General features: G+C 33.3%; 2 protein-coding genes across 3 annotated transcripts; both read left to right on the plus strand.

The window, feature by feature from the left end:
- Positions 1–1718: 1718 nt before the first annotated feature.
- Positions 1719–2134, plus strand: LOC132751307 (heavy metal-binding protein HIP-like; the record flags this gene model as incomplete). Its single annotated transcript, XM_060741470.1, has 1 exon — positions 1719–2134. A coding segment is annotated over one exon (416 nt), but the record flags the coding sequence as incomplete, so codon positions are not given.
- Positions 2135–3722: 1588 nt separating this feature from the next.
- Positions 3723–18540, plus strand: LOC132751308 (protein unc-50 homolog A-like). 2 transcript variants are annotated; one of them, XM_060741471.1, is made up of 8 exons: positions 3723–3845; positions 11818–12087; positions 12744–12769; positions 13095–13160; positions 13614–13734; positions 15684–15841; positions 17306–17407; positions 18259–18540. In XM_060741471.1, exons 2-8 carry the CDS (start codon positions 11837–11839, stop codon positions 18393–18395), a joined length of 861 nt encoding a protein of 286 aa, XP_060597454.1. In that variant the 5' UTR covers positions 3723–3845; positions 11818–11836; the 3' UTR covers positions 18396–18540. The 2 variants fall into 2 exon arrangements, with proteins under 2 accessions (XP_060597454.1, XP_060597455.1); XM_060741472.1 differs by having other exon boundaries at positions 3724–3845; positions 11815–12087.
- Positions 18541–19733: the final 1193 nt, after the last annotated feature.

Genomic DNA, 19733 nt, shown 5'->3' on the forward strand with positions numbered 1-19733 from the left:
TCGCGTAAGAGGTGACCCTTTGAAGCTTCCGTACTATATAAATGTTTGCATTTTTTCTTTTGCTTTATTTTATATATCGACTTGAAACTTTATATGTACAGTCCACAAGGATGACAACTTTGTTTTAATTTTTGAGTGATTGCTTTTTGTTAATTTCGTGTTCCAAATACTAAGATCTAAAAGATACACAAATAGAAAGGGTGCGCGGTTCAATAATGAGAAGGCATACATTGTTGATTAAAATATAGCATTGCGCATGACCACCGGAAGACGATGGCATGATGGTGAAAATGCGATGGCACGATGGTGAAAATGCGATGGCGCGATGGTGTAAACGCGATGGCACGATGGTGAAAACGCGATGGCACGATGGTGAACACGCGATGGTACGATGGTGAAAACGCTATTGCACGATGGTGAAAGTGCGATGGTACGATGATGAAACACGATGGTATGATGGTGAAAACACGATGGCGCGATGGTACGATGGTGAAATCACAATGGTACGATGGTGAAAACGCGATGTAACATCGCGCTTTCACTATCGCACTATCGCACCATCGCGATTTCACCATCGTACCATCGCGTTTTCACCATCGTACCATCGTGCCATCGCGTTTTCACCATCGTACCATCGTGCATCGCGGATACAGACTAAATAAAAAGTCACGACTGTCCAAACGGAACTCCGTAATAGAGAGATATATGGACATTTCAAAGATTATAAATTTCTCTTTTTTCATCAGTTCGTCTGTCTATCTGTCTGTCATTGCGTCCATTCAAAGAAATCTTGATCCGATGAGAACTAAAAACTTACAAAAACTATGTTCATGATGCTTGATACATGTATGTGGACAGAGGGTCTGAACTGTCATGACTTAAAAAGCACAAAAGCTTAGTTAATGATACTTAATATATAGATCGGGGACCAAGAAATCTAGGTCCTGCTATAACACAAAAAGTTCAAAGGGGAGGCTGAAGATACTTAGTATGTAGATAGAGGACCATATGGAGATTATGTATGGCATATAAATGTTTTTAATGTGGTTGCTATGGTTATAGAAATTACTAAAATAAACAACAATGAAATTTGATACATAACAAACATCCTGTAATTACTAATAACATTAAAGATCCTGTATGTTGTAATTAATGATTTAACAACATTTAAGTGAAATTTTATAAACATGTATAATTATTCTTCTAAAACAATTTCCAAACATCCAAGAATATGTTAAATATGTACTGCAAATGTTTATTCGCATAATAAATAATCTGTAAAATATATGCATTCATTTCTTATTGAAAAATTTGGTTACGTCTTTTTCGAAAATAAATTTCTAATTACCTCTCTTTATTTACATGAAATGTACATTCGGTAATATCTTTACAAATAATGCTTTTTGGACCTTACAATATTGATATACCTTCATTTGAGCATCATATTTATGATACAAAACCTTAAAAAAATTGAGTTACAGGATCTTTAACATTTGTTCCCATGATGTAAAAGTAATGTCAATTTCCTAATTTTTGCATAATTTCTTCCTAGTTATGTGTCAGAAATAAATTCTTTAAAAGTGAATTTACATGAGTTAATTGAGGTAGAGAATATGACAGCATAGGTAGGGGGCTACTACAATGTCTGTGACAATCTCTTGTTGTCTTGATTGCTAGAAAATTACATCTTACGTTAAAAACATTTTCTAACATTACAGGTAACCCTGTGAATATTGCTTTTTCGGCCGCTTTATCACAAAGTGAAGTTGACCTTAGACAAGGCGATACGATTATTTTCGACAAAGTGTTTGCAAACATAGGTAGTGCTTACAATTCCAACACCGGTGTAATCACTGCTCCCACCAAAGGCGCATACTTGGTGTCACTAGCCATGTCAATCGAGAATGGACAGAAATTTTATTTAGTACTGACGAAAGAAGGCGTGCATTTATTCGATATTTATGCTGACAGTACTACTAATAACGAATTCACGTCTACAACCAAAGAATGGATTATCGCTTTAAACCAAGGGGATAGAGTCTGGGTTCGCAGTGGAACAAATGGCCAGCTTCATGGAAATTTACATTCAATGATTACTGGTTTTCTTTTGTTTGAGACCAACTATATAAATTAAAACATTCAGATGTTGTAATAAACTCTTCCATTTTATTTGTTCAATAAGAATTCAGACTGATGTGCCCTTAAGTATACCTAAGCCAATTTAAAGCAAAGTTGTTTAATTGTGCCTTGAATACTAGTAATGTATCGAATTTAAACATCCAGTTTGAACAGCAAGCCAAAGTCAAAGCTGAAACTGATTTGTTTAACCATTACCACGCTAACGCTAAATATCCAAAATGGACTAGTCCATTTTACAAAATTAGCCATTATCATTCATCATTTTCAAAATAAGTGCTATCAAAATAGCGAACAGTGGCACAGATTGTTCGTCAGGTCATATAGTCTGCACTTTTCTCACGGCTAGAACCAAATGCGTCTTACAGGCCAATTGTTCATTAGGATAATAAATTCTATGAAAATAATCGGATTTTAATTCTGAATATAAAAACAAAAGAGCATTCCAAGCATTATATAGTATGTTAGAAAGAATGAGCACAGTAACATTGATTCCTTTAAGAAAGCAACTTAAAACTGCTTCATCTAAAAATTTGAAACAAAGTGATCCCACGGAAGCATTGATTAAACAAAATTACATGAAAATTGCAGACTCTGTTTGATTGAGTCTGTACATGTCTGCAACATCCCTCACACCCCCTAGCACCGGCTTGAGCGGTACTCAATTATCAACACTTAATAGTCCTGGCATCAATGATCCCGGAGGACCAGAAAAATATAACAACACTGAAGTGAAGTCCGGGGCAACTTTTACAGCTGCCTCACGGCACTTGACACCTAGAATGCGCAACAAATATAACTTATGACTTTCTTATTCATGGGTCAAATTTAACGATTTTCTTTATGTTTAATTATTTTAACATTATCAATTATCAGATCAAGAAAAAAAAACGAAAAAAAACTTATGTTTGAAAATGAGTCATATTCGGTAATATTTTCTGAATGGAATTAAAGAAGGCAAAACTAATATATAAATTTTGTATTTATGGGTCAAATCAGAGTCTTTCAAATAGAAAGACTTTGGTCAACTTTAATAACGATTTTTGGCATTTATAATTATTTCATAATTATAAAATACCATAGCAAGAAAAACATAGCTATAAATATTTATACATGTATATATCTGTGCATAAAATAAGTTTGAAAATAACAAGTCACACCGTGACATGCCTGACATATCAAAATGATCTTGTTATACAGGGTTGACCGACCAAATTTTTCACAGAATTATGTCCCCAATTATTATAACCCCCTTTTCATTGAAATTTGCAACTGATGACATATACTTTTTGTTAAAAATACAAATATCCACATGAAAAAAATATCCTAGATACCTGGGATGTACTATAACTTATGAAACACTTCATTTCCTTAAAAAAACAAACAATTCTGCAATTCAGTGTTAGTTTTATACAATAATTTAACTTGATGTTATATTGAATCTAACGGGTTTCACTGCACATTTTGCAGCCCATGGATAAAGAAGGCCTGACCGTCAGACCGTTTTTTTTTTTTTTTTTTTTTTTTTTTTTTTAAACTACTTTTAGTTGCTTTTGACCTATTCGAAAACGATTCTCATGGCCTATGTATGCACCGTAAGTAAACTTCCGTTGACAGCAAAACAGGATTTTCATGGTTATTTTAACGTTTTTCTGAATAAATGTTGTGAATTGTTAGATTCAAACTGGTTAAAAATATATCATACAAAGGTAGGAAATGTTTCATTTAATGTTTGATCGAGTAAAATATCAACAACTGGTGCCTAGTCATGTTTGTAAAGGTGTAGAGTAGTCGGATACAACATTTTGGATGAGGAAATTTTTGTTCTTAGATATAATAAACAATTACACTAATTGATTTATTTGAAAAAATATATTTTCATGTTATAAAGATTAATTCTATAATGAATTACCTAATCACATTTATTAATTGTTTATTAGTCTAACTAATAATACTTGTCAGAGACATCGAGATAATTTTTGGACAGGCAATGTCCAAAGGTTTGACAGTATGAAAAAAAAGTTTGTAAAACAGGTCAATCCATTCATGCCGAATAAATAAGGCTACTTTTTAATGGAAAGATACTGTTTGGTAAATTAACTTTGTTATTTAGGCAGTGGCTAGCCGCACGGGTCCATAATCATAATCCATTAAATATTTGGTAGCAAGACACTTCACCCTCCAGACACTTCACCCCTCAAATTTTGAAGACACTTCACCCCTCAAGACACTTCACCCCCCCAAAGTCAGTAAGACACTTCACCCCTCATCCTATAAAGTAAATAAGTCAACAACATAATGCTTTTATATGTTTATTTTAATTATTTTTAGTAATATGAAATTAGGCAAAGCCTATGAACGGAGAAGTCGGTAAAAAATCCTTTCATTTTTCCGTTTTAAAGGTGTCATTCGGTATTATATGCTCCGCTTCCGTTTTCACTCGGAATACTCGACGATATTATTTATCCGAAAAGTTGCGATTGTCCGCTATCGGAATATCTCGCCTATTATCATTGAATTACATTGAAAATGGCGCCGCCCGACTAGAACTGACACTGAAAATTTCATTGATAGGTATAGAATTCTATATATTTTTTATTGTTTTTTATTTGATTTTCTTTTAAATATACACGTGTAGTCTATAGCCGGGCAAGCCAAAGCCCGGACCCGCTTTGCGGGTCCGGTCTTTGACTTCCCCGTATTATTTGGTTTATACAGAATTTATTTTAGTTTGATTGTGTAGGAAGCTTTAAGCTTATAGACACACTTTCGAATCCGTTCCTGGAACCAACCAGTACTGAGCAATGAGTGTAAAGTTTCTTGCTCAAGGAAACAACGACTTGCCCCTGACGGGGTTTGAACCCATGCGGCTAGCGATCATTAGATTACTAGTCCGACGCGTTAACCACTCGGCCATGTCGCCACTAGTATTATTTGATTAATAAGTTTTTAATTAAAGGACAATTTACAGACTTTTCTAAGAGTAAATATTTGTTTAGTAAATAATTCAGAAACAAATAAAACATGTAATAATTTATTTAACTCATTTACGTATAACATGCAATATAACATAAAATTTTACTGGTTAAAAAAACACATTTTTATAAACGTCTGTAAATTCCCTCACTTTCTCTACAGGGCCTTTTTACCCTTCTTTGGTGTAGCCGGTATCCGGCTACTTCCCCAACCCAAATAACTACCTTTTTTCCCCAAAAACATGTCTAAAATTCCCCTCCTGGCGGAGATTTCCCCATTTAATTGTAAGTTAGATCGAAGCATAAAAATTTGTAAACAAACTTTTTCGTGTAAAAATAGACCGCTGTTTTGTCCAATAAAAGCTAATGATTCATTTTGCGACTAGAGGGATGCCTTAATTCAATGCATTGGCTGTTAAACTTGTAGCCTCTGTCTGATATGGCAATTTTCTAAAAACAGCATGGGGAAAACTCCGCCAGCCTCGTTCTGGCATACGTGTCATCAATCGCAACTTTTTGGCCCTTTCCTATTGAGCAATTATAACCGAAGATATTCCGATTAACATGTCATTTTTCAATCTCCACACAGTGATCTCCCCTTAATTCTTTGGCGTAGATCTCTGCCACCAAGGTCCCAATATATCAGAATTTCTGATATACTATATTTTTTCAAAAATTGTTTTATTTACTGCTTTTACATGTATCTATCAGTTAAGTTTTTTCTCATTGATTAAACAATGTTTATGGATAAATAAATAAATAATATAAATATTTAGAAATAATTTAAAAAAATTTGGGAATATTTTCTACCGAGACAATATTTTGATATTTTATATTTTTTAGCTTTTGAATTTATTTTTCGTTATTTTGTATACTTTTGATAATTTTTTGATAAACTATATCGATCGTAGGCACTAAAAGTTAAAAATAAAACAGAAAGAGAAAAATGACGTTAGATTTTCTATGTAACGGTCGATATTAACATTTGAATTTCGACGTAACGTCATGTGACTTTCATCTTCATGTGACGTCTTTGAAGCCAGTGATTACAATTCTGCCAAGGGAGGTAATCACTGTGAGGAGTTTGGTCATTTTAAAGACATGATGGGATACCGATTTACGTTAGTGTAAAGTACAATGTCGCACAATTGGCGAGCGTACAAGAAGAAAATAAGAGCGAATTATGCTCGTAGTACTGTTACTTTGACGAATTACTTTAAAAAAGGGAAGATTTGATGACCCTGCTGTGAGTTTAACACCTTCTAGTACTATAGTATCTATTATAACATGTAATCCCCCTGAACCGAAGTCAGCGCAAACCTGAAATGTGTTTTAACATATAAAAATATACAAATAGAATGATATTTTCCCCAAAAGTGCAAAAATCACGCATATTTTCCCCACAAAAACGGCTAGGGCCCCTTCCCCAAAATTAGTAAAAAGGCCCTGCTCTAAGAATTCCTTGATCAGTCCTTAAAGTAATTCGTGATGATTGTATTGCCCACTGTTATACAAAGCACTTTTATCCATTAACTGTTTATTGCATACATGTCACCTTGTTTATTCAATTAACATGTTGATTGGTTGTTTATTCAACAGATATCTCATTTATATATAATTGATTAGATAATTGGATTAAAAAGGTATTATTGTACGAAAATTAAATAAATAAATATATAAATAATATTGTATGTAAAATAAATAGATAAATAATATTGTATAAATAAATAAAATGAATATGAATGAATGAAATATACATAAATTATTTATCCACTTATTGTAATAAATAAAAAGGAACAATTTGTATAAATTTACCTTACTTACAAAATGTTGTTAACAATTCAAATTAAGTAAACTTACCAGTATCTCATGCTATATGTTGCCAGTTCCATTTGTATTCATGAGATGTTTTGCTTTCAATTCATTAAACAAGATAATGTCAATTAAAGACACAAAGGAAATGTGAAAGAGATTATATACTAAATATATATCAAAGTAAAATTCACACAAGGGTTCACAAACTTCAATAGAAAGAATATTTAATTAGTAATATCACTTTCCTTTTAATTGAAACTAGTATAAAATATACAAAAATAAAATAACAAGAATTAACTTACAAATAACTTGTGATATGAGCCTTTTTGAAGGGCAAAACAACAATATATATCCATTGTCTTTGGTCAATTACATGATATTTTTTAATAATAATAAAATATGTTAAAACAATAAACATACTCAATCACTATTGAATACATATAACATTTTCAACATAAATGATTGTTTAACACAAAATAAAAAAATGGGGGGTGAAGTGTCTCAATCAAATTTCTTAAAATGAGGGGTGAACTGTCTGAGGGGTGAAGTGTCTGCAAAAAAGGGCCTAGGGTGAAGTGTCTGGGGGGTGAAGTGTCTGTAAACCAAATATTTTGATCATATATATTATACAGGGTGTTCACTAGCCATGAAATCCTTAGGGTCATTTTGACTAAGTTTTATTGACTACATTGTACAAGGCCAAATCCCGATGATTTTTAAATTTAACCCTCCAGTTAAAATCCTGAGGGTCAAATTGGGCCTTTTGGAAATTTGAAGGGTCAGAGAGTCATTTCAAGAGTCAAACTGATACCCCATATATATATACTTTTATTTTTAATTTAAAAAAAAAGTTGCTGGTGTAATGAAATTAAGTGACCCAATAGAGTTATGACCTGTAACTGCACATGTTGCTATAATTAGATAAACATCAGCAAAGCCAATATATCTTGCATTAATCCTTTGTCATTAACAATATTATCAATGGAAGTGGCTAGGTCCATACGGCTACGTACGGCTAGCCAAAAGTTCTAGCCGTACGTGAGTCACAAACGACTAGCCAGGACTCACTGTATTGTCTAGCCTTACGGCACTTTTCAAAATTATATAGAAGTCAAACATGCATATGTTATTTTGTGCCTCATGATTATGATTTGTTCTTTTATTTGTATGAAAGATGAATTTTTGTTAATTAAGCACATGGATCAAATAAATAATAATCAGAGTGGAATAAATAAAAACATGGATTTATATTACAAATCCGTGTTAAAAGAACATTGAAAAATAACACGGTGAAATGCAAAAATAATTGTATAATTTTCAAATACAGTAGATAAATATCGAACATTAAAGCACAATCAATTAATTAGCGTTAATTAAAGCCTACCCAGGGTCTGACAATAGAATTTTAAAATGCGTTTCACAGAACATGCAAACTTTCCTTATGTTAACAAACTTCTATACCGTCAGTAATTGATGCAGTTATCAGAGCCCAACAACAATAATTTTCGGGTTTTTTTGTTTCATTTTAAAGGTGTTGAAAATTAAACTTAATGAAACAGAAAAGGATTATCATCAAAATTTTGTAAACTATTTCAATAATGAATTGATGTTATTTAACTGCGAACAAATGCTATTTTTTCTCAACGTCTTGAGATGACAAAGATCGATATTGGTCCTTTTTTTTACCGTAGCCAACAAGGCGATTAATCTCAAAAAAAGTAAACATACGAAGACAATTGCTGTTACGGCTAGCCAATACAGTGTGTCCTTGCTAGTCGTACGTGACTCACATACGGCTAGAACTTTTGGCTAGCCGTACAGGTTAGCCACTTCCATTATCAATACTGAAACATAAATTTCTTTTGTGATAATTTAATCTCTCACAGATTTTTGTGTCGCCTCTACGGAGTAGTGGCGACATATAGGGATCACTTCTCCGTTGTCTGTCCGTCCGTCCGTCACAAAACTTGTCCGGACTACTCCTCATAAACTACTGGTGCAATTTCATCCAAACTTTACAGGAATGATCAATACCAAGTCTTATTGTGCATATTGTCAGCATTTTCCAGTTCAATAATTTTTGTCAGAGTTATGGCCCTTTAATAATTTTTAATTTTAAAGTTTGTCCGGACAAATTCTCTGTATACCACTAATGCAAATTTCAATGAAACTTTACAGGATTGATCTGTAGCTCAAGTCCTTGCGCATATTGCACGGGTTTTCCGATTTAATGATTTTTGGCCGAGTTATGGCCCTTTGATAAAAAGGTGTTTTTTTTGTGTGTTGCCAGATACACAAAAGCTTGTCCGGACTACCCCTCATAAACTACTGGTGCAATTTCATCCAAACTTTACAGGAATTATCAGTACCAAGTCTAGTTGTGCATATTTGTCAGCATTTTCCGGTCCAATGATTTTTGTCAGAGTTGTGGCCCTTTATTCTAACACTCACGTGATTTTGTCACTATAGACAAAGAAGGAAAAAAACTGGTGTTAAACTGTCAATAAACACCGGTAAGGGACTACTTGTATATGCGCTATTATGTTTTCACCCTCGATTGTATAGTTTATAAAGCATTTTAAAGCAACAATAAAAAGCATTTTTATTTATATTTTCAGTTCGTATAATGTTTTCTTTCCATACAATACCGAAATAATATCTCACATACACTAACGCAATATATTAGATCCATATTAGTTAATAAATATTTTGACAAAACGGCGCCAATCCGTAAGCAGCGTAATGACGTCATCCTAAGTAAACAACTCATTCATAAACAAGCTGACGTTATTTCATACATACAGGAATGATAAATGGGGCACTGATGTAAACACAATACGACGTAAGTTTTTAATGTTGAAAACTTGATAAAATAACGTTTTTTTTTCTTATTATTTCTTTTGTTTAATAATTTATATATCTTCGCAACAGTAGGATGCGAAAATCGAACAGCGTTATACGAAAATCGGCACCGGAAGTTATTTCCGCTTGAAAAATAACATTAGTGATTTTCCTTATTTTATCGTGTTAGAATCGAAATAACATCGTCCTGAGAGGTGTATATCGGCTATTTAACACCGGTTTTGTCGTTTTGATGCGACAAAATTAACCACTCAGGCCTACGGCCTTCGTGGTCAATTCCTACGCATCAAAACTCCAAACCGGTGTTAAATAGCCGATATACACCTCTCAGGACGATGTTATTTCTTAAATAATTTTTATTTTTATAGTTTTTCCGGACTACTTCTCTTATACCACTAATGCAATTTCAATGAAACTTTACAGGATTGATCTGTAGCTCAAGTCCTTGCGCATATTGCACGGGTTTTCCGGTTGAATGATTTTGGGCCGAGTTATGGCCCTTTGATAAAAAGGTGTTTTTTAGCTCACCTGAGCATATGCTCAGGGTGAGCTATTAGGATCACTCTTCGTCCGTCGTCCGTCGTACGTTGTCCGTTCACACTTTTCAAACGACATCTCCTCTGAAACCATAAGGCAGATCATAATGAAACTTCACAGGGATGTTCCTTGTGTGAAGTCTTAACAAAGTTGTTCAAAGAATTCCATTCCATGCAGAACTCTGGTTGCCATGGCAACCAAAAGAAAAAACTTTAAACATCTTCTTCTAGAAAACCCAAAGAGCTAGAGCTTAGATATTTGGCATGAAACATCTTCTAGTGAGTGTCTACCAAGATTGTTCAAATAAAATCCCTAATCCCTGGGGTCAAAATTGGCCCCGCCCTTAGGGGGTCATTGATTTTCCCTATACTGTATGCATATAGTAAAAACTTAAAAAAATCTTCTTTTAAAGAACCCAAAGAGCTAGAGCTAAGATATTAAGCATGAAACATCTTCTAATGAGTGTCTACCAAGATTGTTCAAATAAAAGCCCTGGGGTCAAAATTGGCGGGGCCCCTGGGGGTCATTGATTTTCCCTATATGCATATAGTAAAAACTTAAAAAAAATTCTTTTAAATAACCCAAAGAGCTAGAGCTAAGATATTTAGCATGAAACATCTTCTAATGGGTGTCTACCAAGTTTGTTCAAATAAAAGCCCTGGGGGTCAAAATTGGCCCGCCCCAGGGGGTCATTGATTTTCCCTATATGCATATATTAAAAACTTTAAAAAATCTTCTTTTAAAGAACCCAAAGAGCTAGAGCTAAGATATTAAGCATGAAACATCTTCTAATGAGTGTCTACCAAGATTATTCAAATAAAAGCCCTGGGGTCAAAATTGGCCCCGCCCGGGCTGACATTGATTTTCCTTATATGTGTATAGCAAAAACTCAAAAGTCTTCTTTGAAAAAACCCGAATAGCTAGAGTTTAGATATTAAGCATGAAACATTTTCTTTAAGTAAGTGTCTACAAAGATTGTTCAAATAAAAGCCCTTGGGTCAAAACTGGCCCTGCCCCAGGTGTGTCATTGTTTTTAACTATATGTGCAAAGAAAAAACTTGACCAGCTAGACCTTAGATGTTAAGCATGAAATATCTTCTAGTGGGTGTCTACCAAGTTTGTTCAAATAAAAGCCCTGGGGTTTAAACTGGCCCTGCTCCGGGGGCCTATATACAGGTGAGCGACTTCAGGGCCATCATGGCCCTCTTGTTTCTGTGTGTTGCCAGATACACAAAAGCTTGTCCGGACTACTCCTCATAAACTACTGGTGCAATTTTATCCAAACTTTACAGGAATGATCAGTACCAAGTCTAGTTGTGCACTGTCTGTCTGTCTGTCACAAAATTTGTCCCAACATGAAATTGGCCATCATGAGGCGACACATGTGATTACTGATAGCTCTTGTTTTTTAAAAATAATTCTTAAGAATCTGTGTATTTAAATAATGGTATTTACACTTGCTTAATATTTTTCTGTCTTTTTGTTTAAGCAGGTTTCTCTCAGGTTTGATAATGACCAGTCAGAGAGATGCTTTCAGTTACCGGAGTGTTTCTCCGACAGTGTCACCGACACTTTCTCCACATGCATCTCCCCCATCATCACCATTCTTCTCCAAGACAGAGGACCCTGCGAGGCAGGAACTGAGATTATCGGCAAATGCAAAACGACAGAAATATTTGAGGCGGTTGTTAAAATTTAAACAGATGGATTTTGAATATGCGTTCTGGCAAATGATATATCTGTTTGTAGCGCCACAAAAAGTGTAAGATAAAGTTTGTGTAAATTGTATTTACATAGTTTTATAGGTTAGCGATGAAGATAAATAGTGTTCCTATTGACTTGTTAAAAGTTTTAAATACCTCAAATTTTGAAATAAGGAGGCAAGCATACAATTATTATTATATACATGTATAAAGGTTTTTCAAATAAGGGGCTCAAGGAAAATTACCTTCACTGTATCTATAATAGTATAAAACAGCATATCTCCAGAAGATATTTTATGGATTTGAAAATCTTGCTGTATGTGTTTAATTATTTAAAAAAAAAACAAACTATGATTCCAAATGGACTAAATAATAAAGTAGTGTTTGATTTATAATGTGTAACATGAATATATTTATGTTTGTCTATTATTTTATTTTTATTAACACTGTCTAATAGACATCTGTATCACTATTGATCCATTTTAATACATGTACCAGCTTTATTTATAACATAAATAATTGTTTCTACATGTTACCATATTTTTGCTGCTAAACGCCATAACGTTTAACGCGTGTTCCGTTATGACGTCGCTTCCTTATGTTTTGCACTGATGAAGGCATATAGCCGAAATGTATGCAATAAATACATGTAATTACTGAATGTTCATGTTTGTTTATTTTAATTATTTAAAAGAAACTTTTTTGCCTTTTTCAGATACAGAAATTTTCAGTATAGGAAAAGTAAGTAAGAAACATTATTCAGTGTCCTGGTTTCTTTGAAGTATTCTGAATCAGTTTTCACAAAAGACTTAATTTAAGTAATCTTTTCTGAAAATTCATGTAAATACATGACTGTGTATATGCATAAAGTAATTATCCACCCATTCATACAAATGCCAACATTACATGCTAATGATGTATAGGTTTGTAAATTGAACAGATTCAATATATGTATTGCATTGTTTTGTTTCAAGCACTAACTGTAACATTTTATCTCTTTCACCTTCAGCTATAGGAAATTTGAGTTATTCACTTAATAATAAGTGCTCTGTATATCTTATTTCAGACACAAAAGACCAGTGGGCAAGAGATGACCCTGCTTTCCTAGTCTTGCTGAGTTTTTGGTTGATAAGTATGTAATGTTTGCTTGGTTTAAAATCCTTTCTCAAATCTATAATTGTTGATTTAGCCTTATTACATGTACATTTCAGTTTTCTCTGAAAATCATGCATTAATTGGTTTCTTTTTCAAGTAGATTATTTAAATTATAGGTAAAGTTTAAAGATTTTATCAATATTGTATGCCTTAGTCATGTCTTGCTGGTTTAGAGAGAACAAATACAGAAACAAACTGTGATCTTAGTAATATAAAGTAACATATATATTCTCTTTACCACAGTGACTAAATATTTGCGAAATTCGCCGTCACAATATACATGTATATATAAATATTGTGCGAAAGTTTGTCCCCGCAAAAAACACATACTTATTAAAAACGTGAAACATCCTATAAAAATTGAGATATATTATATCTGTGAAAGTTTTTAGGAATACAGTCACTAGATTTTTCTTTGTTTAATTTCCAGTTTCATCAATTGGATTTGCTGTGGTGCTAGGTCTACATTTTCTAGGATTTCTCAAGTTTATACTCTGGGTGGTATTTGTAGACTGTATAGGCGTGGGACTACTAATTGCCACATTGTTCTGGTAAGAATGCCTAGAAAGAATGTATATAAAACACATTCTGAAGTAAAAAGTAAAGTCTTTTCAGTGATCGAAAATTCAATTTGTCCACTCTTAATTACTAGTAGAATTTAAGAGAACTTGATGCAGGACAAGTATTAAAATGTTGCCTGCACAATGTAAATAGAAGCTACTTGTCCTGCAGGACTAGTGACTCTGAAAATATTTTACTACACCTCCTTTTTATATGCCCGAAAGAATTTCGGGCATATTATGTTATAATACCCCCTGGCGTCCGTCCGTCTGTCTGTCTATCCGTCCGTCCGCAATTTGGTTTCCGGAGCATAACTTAAGTTCCATTTGGCCCACAACATTCAAACTTCATAGGATGATTGTCCATATTGGGTAGAAGACCCCTATTGATTTTGGGGTCACAAGGTCAAAGGTCAAGGTCACTATGACCTTAAAACTGAAAACAGTTTCCGGAGCATTACTTAAGGTCCATTTGGCCGACAGTGTTCAAACTTCATAGGATGATTGTCCATATTGGGTAGAACACCTCTATTGATTTTGGGGTCACAAGGTCAAAGGTCAAGGTCATTATTACTTTTAAACTGAAAACAGTTTCCGGAGCATAACTTAAGTTCAATTTGGCCGACAGTGTTCAAACTTCATAGGATGATTGTCCACATTGGGTAGAAGACCCCTATTGATTTTGGTGTCACAAGGTCAAAGGTCAAGGTCATTATTACTTTAAAAATGAAAACAGTTTCTGGAGCATAACTTAAGTTCCATGTGGCCCACAGTATTCAAACTTCACAGGATGATTGTCCATATTAGGTAGAAGACCCCTATTGATTTTGAGGTCACAAGGTCAAGGTCACTTTTACCTTAAAACTGAAAACAGTTTCCGGAACGTCACTTAAGTTCCATTTGGCCGACAGTGTTCAAACTTCATAGGATGCTTGTCCATATTGGGTCGGAGACCCCTATTGATTTTGGGGTCATAAGGTCAAAGGTCAAGGTCACTATTACTTTAAAACTGAAAACAGTTTCCAGAACATAACTTAATTTCTATTTGGCCCATAGGTTTGAAACTTCATAGGATGATTGTCCATATTGGGTAGAACACCCCTATTGATTTTGGGGTCACACAGTCAAAGTTCAAGATAGTTTTACCTCACAACTAAAAACAGTTTCCAGAGCATAACTGAAGTTCCATTTGGCCCACAATATTCAAACTTTATAGGAGGATTGCTATTTGAAGGAGGTAATACTTTATTTAATTTATGTAATGTCTTACAAATGCTTCATCCTTAGTAATTAAAGAAGAAAAACACTTTCGGGTATATAATGCTCCGCCTAGCGGTGCTCTTGTTTATTGCTTGAGCTTCCAAGCGTTTGTTCAAATATCAAGTATCTTTGAAGATGAATTTTTGTATGTGAGTTACCTGTCCAGCTAGGTTCCAATAGATCGATGGTGTATCCAGATATTAATTGGCTTATGTCTGAAAACTTGATAATTTTGTTGCTGCATTTTGCTGATATCCTTTCCCAACATATTTTGTAAATGATATAACATAAAAATTGCTGTTTGTTTGGTTGAGTTTTAAGTTGCACCAACACTGTTTCAGCCATATGGTGACTTTTGTCCAGCTCTATACTGGTGGAGAAAGACCTCGGGTGCCCTTCCCCTGCATAATATCAGGCATGAGTGAGCATCTGAGTAGAACCACCAACATTCTGTAAGCTGCTAAGCTAACTCACATGAAATTATTCAAATTTGAACCTAGAAAAGCAGTAAGGGGAAGTGGTTTGACGTCAAAGATGTTAAACACTCAGCCGTGGATGCGCGATTTATTTTGTTGTTTTCATATATCATTTCTATTTTAGGATAAGGTTCATGACATTTTTGATGATCTTTATTAATAGTCAGATCAGTTTTAATCGTCATAATGATTTGTTTTTGATAGGTTTATAACAAACAGATATATGGTAATATCGCCACCCAGAGGTCAAGAGATCCCGAAAGGTCAGGACGTAGAGTGGGGTTACGCTTTTGACGTTCATCTCAACGCCTTCTTCCCTCTTCTTATGATTCTTCATCTTTTTCAGCTGGCTTTTCTACACTGTAAGTCATTTTGTTTACCCTTTGTCCTGAAGAATGGGCATGTCCTGCTTCCATTTTTGGAGCACCAGGAGCAGACCATTATTTATTTAGGGATGTCAAGTTAAAAATTTGTCAGCCAAAGGTATCATGTATTGAGCCTGATTTGGCTGCACAAACAATTGTAGTATGGTTCTATGTTTATGCCATGGCTTTTAATGTTTGGTTCCATCAAAGTGTAATTTTTGGATCAATCATTTCTAAAGTTTAAGTAACTCCACAAAGACCCAAAGGCCTGAAAAATATATAATTTGAATTTCTTAAATTGATCAGCTGGAGCACTACATGAGATATGCAAAAGATAATAAAATGAAAATATTTTTTTTGTGAGTTTAAGTGCAATTTTGAGTTAAATGATATTGGGGTTATTATCACATTCTATACAATACTTATGGGAGCACAAAGTGAGCAAATGATATGAAATTTTAAATTCTCGGTCCAGACCTTCCTTTCATTATACATTCAGCTTAAACAAAAATTTTCTAGTACAACTGCAGAAGGGCCTGTTTAAAGATATACTTCGCTCAAATATTTGTATTGCAAAAATTTTTTTAATCAAATAAATTCTTACTGAATATGTTTTTTTTTTGAATACAAGAATGCACAAACTATGTTAAGCAAGCTGCATTCCCTATTACTGGCCAAACTGAAGCCAGTTTTATCATTGATCCTATATATTGTTTCTGTGTTTACCTATAGTGTGTAACATTTAAAACATAACACATCTTCTCTGAGTGTACATAAAAGATGTTTTACATTTAAAAAGGGACCATATAGTATTTATCAGCATTTTAAAATATCAAATTTAAGCATAATATACATAAAAGAAATACAAATTTAAGTTGCTAACTTTGTTTAATAGATTTGTCCGGCTTTGATCTTCAAAGTATTTATTAACTTCAAGAATTTAACAGAGTCTGGACAGAATAATTCAACCAAAAAGTGAAACCTGTTTGTCCAAATTCGGCATTTGACCTTTGTGCATTTACCTAAGTTATTCCAATGTCCTTCAAATTTAAGTATCAAAAGCTTTAAGCATAGCTTGAAAATCAAGAGTGCAATATATCAGATCTGCCCGTTTTACTATCTGCAGACTTGAAAGTAAACACTTACTTCTTATTGAATTATATTCATAGAAAAAAGTTTTAATACTTATGTAACTTTAGTTTGAATCTTTCCAAAGGTTTGTAATTTAACTAAAAGTACAGTTGATAACAATATTAAGGGAACGGCTGAATTTATATCATTATATTTGCAAGGCGATATGAAAACAAAAGTTGGGACCGTGGCAACAGCATTGGTATAAGCAATACCATTATAAGTTGAATTTACTGTATTTACTAAAATTTAAAAGTTTTGGTTTTTCTTGCATTGAAAGACTTTTTACTAAACAATATAATTTATTTAATGTTTCAATTTTTGTTACAGCTGTGATAAACCAAGACTGGTTTGTTGGTCGATTCTTTGGTAATACACTGTGGTTGGTGGCGATTTGTTACTATATATACATCACATTTCTTGGTTACAGTGGTAAGTTCATAATGATAATATAAATGTGCTCACAATTATTCCAAGTTCTTTTCATGTAAGCATAATTGTATTATAGATGTAAGACTGTTATAAAATTAAAATTGACTCAAGATTATTTGGTTACATATAAAGTGGTATATAGCCATGACTGTCAAGGCCAGATATTGATATAAGCTAATAAGTAGTCAATAATGACATTTATAGTCGCTACTGGCAATGACATAAAATGGCATAAAACCCCCAACTGTAATCTGGAACAATAACCATACTTTTTGAAATAAAATGATAGTATGTATTGAATGTTAATGTTGTCTGATGAAATGGGGACATATTTTTGTCTTTTCTGTCAATAAAGAACTTTAATCTTGGCCACAGCGTCTTTATTTCATAAGGTACAGTTTTCAACATTTCTCACAACAAGAGTTTCCTCTGAAATATGACCTTGACCCCAAATTTACATTGACTACTAATGTGACTTTCTTAATTTAGAAATTTTGCTGTAACTTTAATGATTTATTTTTAAAAAAATGGAAGACCGCCTCCGTGGTCGAGGGGTTAGAGTCGATGACTTCTAATCCAGTTACCTCTCTGGCGTGGGTTCGATCCGGGGAGATGCTTTGGTAGTTTAGCACGGAGGAGGGTAGTCTAGTACTGGTGTAACCTTCAGGAACAATGGTTAGGAAACTACCCGCCTATATGACTGAAATACTGTTAAGAAAAGGCGTAAAATGAAACAAATAAACAATTTGAAAAATTAGAGAGAAGCAAAGATGTTTTATGAAGACGACTAACTTTTTATTTGAAATTATTGTAAAATATATGTACATGTATTTTTTTGTTTCCAATTTCAGCGTTACCATTTTTAAAGAACACTCGAGCCTTGCTATTTCCTGTCACAGGTGTGATAATTGTTTATGTACTCTCATTGATTTTAAACTGGAACTTCAGTTGGCATATGTGTACTTTCTACAGATTCCGTGTGTTCTAGCAGTGTGTAATGTTTATGCACAAATCCAGCATACACAGTTCGAGATTGTGAAAAGTGTATATAGAGTGTACAGAACTTGCATTGTAAAAATAAAAACTAAAATAATGGGATTCACAGAATGCGTTATAGATGGTATTTTATACAGGTTATGTATCTATATTTAAAGTGTATGTGTAAAAATATTGATGGAATATTTAGCTGGACCCATGCTTTGGATAGCTTAATTTTTTTAAAGACAATTTTATCTCTAACCAGGGATAGTTTCCTAAACAGAAATTCAAGATTTTCTTGTATTTCTCTTTTTCATGTATGTAGATTAAGTTATGTTAAGAAAACAGTTTCATCTGTGGCAACAGAATAAAGAAAATATTTTTCAGCATTTTTGTTTTAAGAAAAAAATGAGCTATTATGATTACTGCATCACCATTGTTGTCATGATGCATAACTTTAATGTAGCCAATTATTCAAATATTTTAAAAGGTATCACTATGAAACTTGAAATTTTTGCTTATCATGAGCTGATGAAGTTGTAAGACATGGAACTTTATTTTTAAAGCTTTGTTTTTGGAGGTATGCCCCATTTTAACTTCTTTTTTTTTGTTAAAATTATTTTATTGACAGCTTAGCCCATAGCCATATTACTATACAAGTTGGTCTTGTTTTAAATCCAGTTTGAATAGTACATGTAATTAACAATAAGAATTTAAGCAGCATTGTCTTCTTGTGGTAGATCCATACATGATATTTTAAATAAGATATGTATTCCCTACATATGACTTATTTTTTAAACGACGTTAGTATTTTTGGTGAAAAGATAATTTATCTGGACTATTGAAGGAGAAAAAATGCTGGTTTTTATCTTGACAGACGGTAAAGGAAGATATTTTTCTCTGTTTGTTTGAATTATCCCCATTTATTGAAATGTGTAGTATTATATAAGATATTTAAGATAATGTGATAGTATATACTGTAATCTATCCTAAAAGAAGGTCCTAGCTGATGCACTACTGCTTTTTCCCAAGATCATGTATATAAGGTGCAAATGCATCTTTAATGAGATTGGTTTACCTAATTTTTTAATGTATAAGTAAAATTGCAGTTATTGTTTAACCTAGTGACATTAACTGAACCTGTGACAAAATTTCCAACATGAAGGGAGAAAACTCTTGTTTGATGAAATCTAAGGAAAGTAGAATAATGCAAGGTGTGTTTTTATTTATTATGGAAGCTGTATGTTAGTGCTATGCATAATTATACATATTATTTTGTAATATTCTGTAAATATTATATTTGTATAAAAGGGGGTCAATCAAGCACGGGGAGGGGATTTTAGACAGC

The sequence above is a fragment of the Ruditapes philippinarum genome, unplaced genomic scaffold, assembly GCF_026571515.1.
Source record: "Ruditapes philippinarum isolate M1 unplaced genomic scaffold, ASM2657151v2 ctg6839_1_1_1_1, whole genome shotgun sequence".
NCBI lineage: Eukaryota > Metazoa > Mollusca > Bivalvia > Venerida > Veneridae > Ruditapes > Ruditapes philippinarum.

Excerpts from the sequence above, each read along its gene's own strand:
- LOC132751308 (XM_060741471.1), top strand. The coding sequence starts at position 11,837 with ATGACCAGTCAGAGAGATGCTTTCAGTTACCGGAGTGTTTCTCCGACA. Across the intron at positions 12,770-13,094 it reads AAATTTTCAGTATAGGAAAA|ACACAAAAGACCAGTGGGCA; the intron begins GTAAGTAAGAAA and ends ATCTTATTTCAG. Across the intron at positions 13,161-13,613 it reads GCTGAGTTTTTGGTTGATAA|TTTCATCAATTGGATTTGCT; the intron begins GTATGTAATGTT and ends TTTAATTTCCAG.